The sequence below is a fragment of the Haliotis rufescens genome, unplaced genomic scaffold, assembly GCF_023055435.1.
Source record: "Haliotis rufescens isolate VD_foot unplaced genomic scaffold, xgHalRufe1.0.p SCAF_99, whole genome shotgun sequence".
In the NCBI taxonomy this organism is placed as follows: domain Eukaryota; kingdom Metazoa; phylum Mollusca; class Gastropoda; order Lepetellida; family Haliotidae; genus Haliotis; species Haliotis rufescens.
The window spans coordinates 321,205-326,256 of NW_025964393.1; the positions used below are offsets into that span (position 1 = coordinate 321,205).

General features: G+C 42.2%; 1 protein-coding gene across 1 annotated transcript; it reads right to left on the bottom strand.

The window, feature by feature from the left end:
• On the bottom strand, positions 1 to 1,696 carry LOC125377785 (arylsulfatase I-like). The gene has a single exon (XM_048391806.1). It carries the CDS (start codon positions 1,689 to 1,691, stop codon positions 228 to 230), a length of 1,464 nt encoding a protein of 487 aa, XP_048247763.1. The 5' UTR covers positions 1,692 to 1,696; the 3' UTR covers positions 1 to 227.
• Between the last annotated feature and the right edge of the window lie 3,356 nt (positions 1,697 to 5,052).

Sequence of the window (5,052 nt, forward strand, 5' to 3'; positions counted from 1 at the left end):
TCACAGTTCCAGAGAGGAATGCATCACTTTATTCCAAAATAGGACATTATTTTCCTACATGATCCGGTTTTACAGAGGAATTACGTATAGTCAAGCAAATCAGATACAAAATAATCACATGACTTTAGGCACAACACGTCTCTCGGGGGATCGAATGGTCACGTGACTTTAGGCACAACACGTCTCTCGGTGGGTCAACTGGTCACGTGACTATATCGAAGCAATTTCTAGCACCAGCCGGGGCTCCAGCTACCATTAAAGTTGACTGGGTTAGATCGAGGGTCAGAGGGTGGGTCCATTGCAGGCACCCGAGTCCCATTCTTCCGGGCAAGCATCTGCAGCAGGAAGTTGACAAGGTCGGGGTTGTCCTTGGAGATGTCCTGGTGCTCTGTTGGGTCGGCGCTGATATTGTACAGCATGACGCTAGGAAGGGGAGAATCGTCCATGATTTGGACGTCTAAGTCAAAACCAGGGAGAGGGTACCATCCCGAGTATCCAGGGTCTCCAACGATCAACTTCAGGTCTCCCCACCTGAGAGCTGCAGCATAGTGGTCGTCATAGATGTTGTAGACAAATTGATTCCTTACGCTACTGTCTCCATTGAGGATCATGTCGACCTGACTCAACCCATCAATGTCCAGTTGGCTGGAGTCTCCCCCTGCTATGTCCAGTAACGTGGGGTACCAGTCCACAGCGTGGAACAGACCAGGGTGAGTGTAACCTTTCTTTTTCAGCAGAGTCTTGCTGTAGACGAAACCCGCTCCCCTGGTACCTCCCTCCCATAGTGTGTTTTTTCCGCCCCTCAGAGGCCAGTTATTGGCACCTTCTGAAGGAGGCCCACCGTTGTCTGTTGTAAACACAAGAAGTAGGTTGTCCATGAATCCAAGGTCCTCAAGGACAGTGGTGATGTTGTACACAGCATCGTCCAAAGCGCTCACCATGCCACTGTAAACCTTCCTATTTAAATCATGAATGTGGCTGTATCGATCTGAATATTTGGCGGGCACCTGCAGTGGCCCATGTACAGCTTGAAACGGCAGATATAGATACATCGGCTTGGACTTGTCGTGGTTCATTATTATGTCAATGGCTCTCTGTGCAAACACGTATGTGGAGTATTCCCCTTGAGCGCCCTTGTACACATCTGTCATGTTCCTGAAGTCATAACCATTGTAATCAGCCTCCTTATCCCTGACATGTGTGAAGTAGTCCTCCATACCTGCATAGTAGCCCATGAAGGTGTCAAAGCCTCTGTAGGTGGGCGTGTACTTCCAATCACAGAAGCCTAGGTGCCATTTGCCGACCATGTGGGTATCATAGCCGAGGGTCTTCAGCCTCTGTGGGATGGTGGTCAGATTAGCTGGCATATACTTGGGCTGTTCTATGAAGACCACACTGTCCTGGAGCCCTGTGTGGTAGGGAAACTTGCCTGACATGAAGCAGTTCCTGGAGGGGGAACACAGTGGCTGGACGTAGGAGGAGTTAAGGATGACACCACCATGGGCGAGGCGGTCAAGTGTCGGGGTCTTGATGTCAGGGTTAATCCAGCCAACATCATTCCAGCCAAGGTCATCGGCCACAATGAAGACAATGTGTGGTTTGTCTGCAGCAGTGCTGATTTTTAAACACAAAGCGACTATAATAGCGAGGACAACTGAAAGCTCCATGTTAATGAAGTAACACCTATACATTTGGCGACACAGTATATATACCCAATGAGAAGGTGTAATCTATGTCTCCTGCAGCGTTTAGGTCAATATCTGTTTTTTTACTCTTATCAGGTGACGTTACATGTGCAAGGCTACATTCTTATCAGCGTTTAATCATTGTTATAAAATTTAATACATAGACGTCCGTGAAAATACTTATTTTTCCTGTAGACGGACTCAAAAGTAAATTCAAACAAGAAAGATCGCTCCTCAAATATTATAAACATGGGGTGTATTTGTTAGATTGTGTGTTGTTTCTGTGGTGGGAGGCAAATGGTTTAAGTTTACGAGAGTTCACCCTAAAACCAGAGTTCGATTCCCCCAACATGTATATTATGTGTGAGGCACGTTTTTTCTGTAAGGCATTTGTTCAGTTCCTTCATGGATTATGGAAAATAGAATGCGAAAAGCCAGACCCACTTACTCAAGTAATAACAGTCGAAACAGACATGACCAGATGACTCACAGTCAACAAACAGTTGATCGATGACAGATTCGAATAGCACCAGAACTGTCAGAAATAGGTCATAACTGGCCAGTAATGAATGATTGCCAGTTCTGGGAAGTGAGCTACCAATTCCCGGATATTGCGAAATTCACCACCCAGAAAGCGAAAAAGGGAATTGAGCGACGAGAGGATGGCCTATTTCAAGGGGGAAAGTTGACTGACCAATGGTACGTTATGTTGTAGATAGTTGTGATGTGGGAACCCGGTGTTTGTAACGAAGAATGGACCTTATTTTAGTCAGCGTGATACGCACCGTCTCTCGTTTTGTTGAAACTATCTTTCCAACTATCTTAGGCACCAGAATTTCGACTGAGATTGAAGCCCTGCAAACGATGTCTCTTAACTAAGTGGCAAGCAGTTCAGGTAAAGGTACGTCTGTTATTCAAGATGCAGGCTATTTCTGAGCACAAAAGATCACAATTTCATAAAATAACAAACGAAATAACGTTGGATACAACATATGTGCTAGCATTTGCATGAAACATGCATTTGATGCCCTTGTACACAGTGCGATCAAAGTGATCAAATCCACTGTATAAGCATAAAAGGTCTTACACAAGTCTTTATTTATTCGTTTATATTTTCATTCATTTTCTTCTCCTAATATTCCGTTTAATTGTTTATGGTATTCATTCATTCAACCTTCAGGAACCTATAGTGCAAAGGCACTGTACTTCACTAGATAATTCCTTGTTATCTGGTTTTTCATGTAGTGATACCATTAGTCATCATGCAGTGGACAGCATGATCTCAGTGTAATATTTGTTGAAATGTAGGTCATTATTTAGGTAACATGCACGAGGTATTTTACCGATTCTAAGCGTGTCAGATACAACAATGATCTGTAAAGCAACGAAAGCAATGAGCTATTTTCAAAATAACATTTCACATCATGCTCTAGTTTTGAATTGGTCAGAGATTAGATTAAAAGTAAAATATGTTGTGGCATGGGAAAGGTTGTGGCATGAGAGAGGTCGCCGCCTGACAGGTACAATGTATAAAACAGTCAGTTGCGATTACTATCAATCTTTCTTGCTAATTTTGCATCCCTGTTGAAAGCTGCTGAATACAATTTGCAAAGGAAAAACGTAAATGACATAAACAATATAGGTGACATATAATGATTTTCACTGGCATTTTAAATTTATTTACACAGTACTACGAATAATTAAATATTTAAATGAAGTGCTCACATGATTTGATGCACTGTGCGAAGTAAGACCTGTTTTATTACACTATAGGTCTTGATTATTGATCAGATCGTCTTGACTGTGCGCCGCCATTTTATTTCAAGCAAATGCAAGGGATATAAGAGGTGGAATCTGTTTGGTCAAAAGGAGGGACACAGGGACATTACTCATAATAGCCAATGGTGGCGCTGCAACAGAGCTTGGAAAATCAAGCCTACTTCGGGAAACCTGGAAACTGAATTTTTATATCTGAAAAATAGAACAGAGCTCTTTGTAGCCAGTATATTCTGTGTGCGTCTCCCTTGCACGAGGAATATGTTCTTTGCTGTTGTTGCACGAGCACCAAGCTCCCTCGCGAGCTGATATTTACAATGCATGGTACACAGCTCCTCATAATTTCTTGGGTTCCTAAAGTAGAATTTTATCAGTCGCATGTTGTTAATACAAGCTGACGGAGATTATAGGATATGTGAAGGCCCGGACAAGGATAGATATGTTTACCTGCTTCTTTTCTCGTCAAGAGTTGATTGCTTAAAATATAAACGTTGGTATAGTGTCAAGACGCATAGTATTTTTTTAGCTTTTAAGGATCATTTGGTGGGCCTCGGCTACATTATCTTTAAGGAATGGAGAGTTACTCAGACTTTGCCCTCTACATAGGATACCCCTTCTCTCCACCGCTGCAACGTGACATCTACCAGGTAGGATAGTAAATTCGCTGTTATATAAGAACCTTCTGGCCGCTGTTACTTATCAAGTTAGTAGAAAACACTTTTTGTCAGTGAATGTAGACGTTCAACAACACTGGCCTCACTACATACACATGATCGGACACATAATTATATGGCTCACTCAGTTCAACTGACAACCACATAACACTGGCCTGACTGGACACAGCACATTCACATGCACACAGCACAGCACAGCACAGCACAGCACAGCACAGCACAACAGACAACACTACATACTCATGCAGAGATTTCTATTGGATATAGTGAGGGTTTTGTCGCTGTATTTATATTCAAATTGGCATGCATAACAAATCACTTATCTCTACACAAAGCACAGAACGGCGAAGCAGACTGGAATAACAATCGCAGAAACTTTAAAACACAACTATGTCTTCATCATGACTGACTTGTTTAGTTCTGTACAATTCGTCAAAAGTCCACACCAACTTCATCAACGTCGAGAAACATTAACACTCACTGATCAGACAATCGCAAAGCTATTGGTGCCTTCACATCGGAACGTAACAACAGAAAAAGCGAGAAACCAGAAAGGCACACACAGACTACCATTAACATACAGTAAATATGTAAATCAAGGAATAGAGCACTTATAAGACATGAAACCCACAGGCAACTCTTGCTCCTTTAAACACACTTATACTTACAGAAACAAAATACAATACGTTGAAAAATACCCCAAATGAAATTAACACTAAAACAAGTTTTACCTGTCAGTAACAAAACAACAACCACCTTCACATTACAAATCTCCACCACACTGGAATATGCCCTACATGCTCACACATCGCAAGCAACAAAACAAATATGTTATTAATGCAAAAGAACCCTTTCCATATGAAAGAATAGAATTCATAAAAAGACGCAACACCCATAAACCCGCAACAACCACAAAA

What these genes read in the sequence shown, in the direction of transcription:
- LOC125377785 (XM_048391806.1), bottom strand. Translation starts at nt 1,691, where the DNA reads ATGTATAGGTGTTACTTCATTAACATGGAGCTTTCAGTTGTCCTCGCT.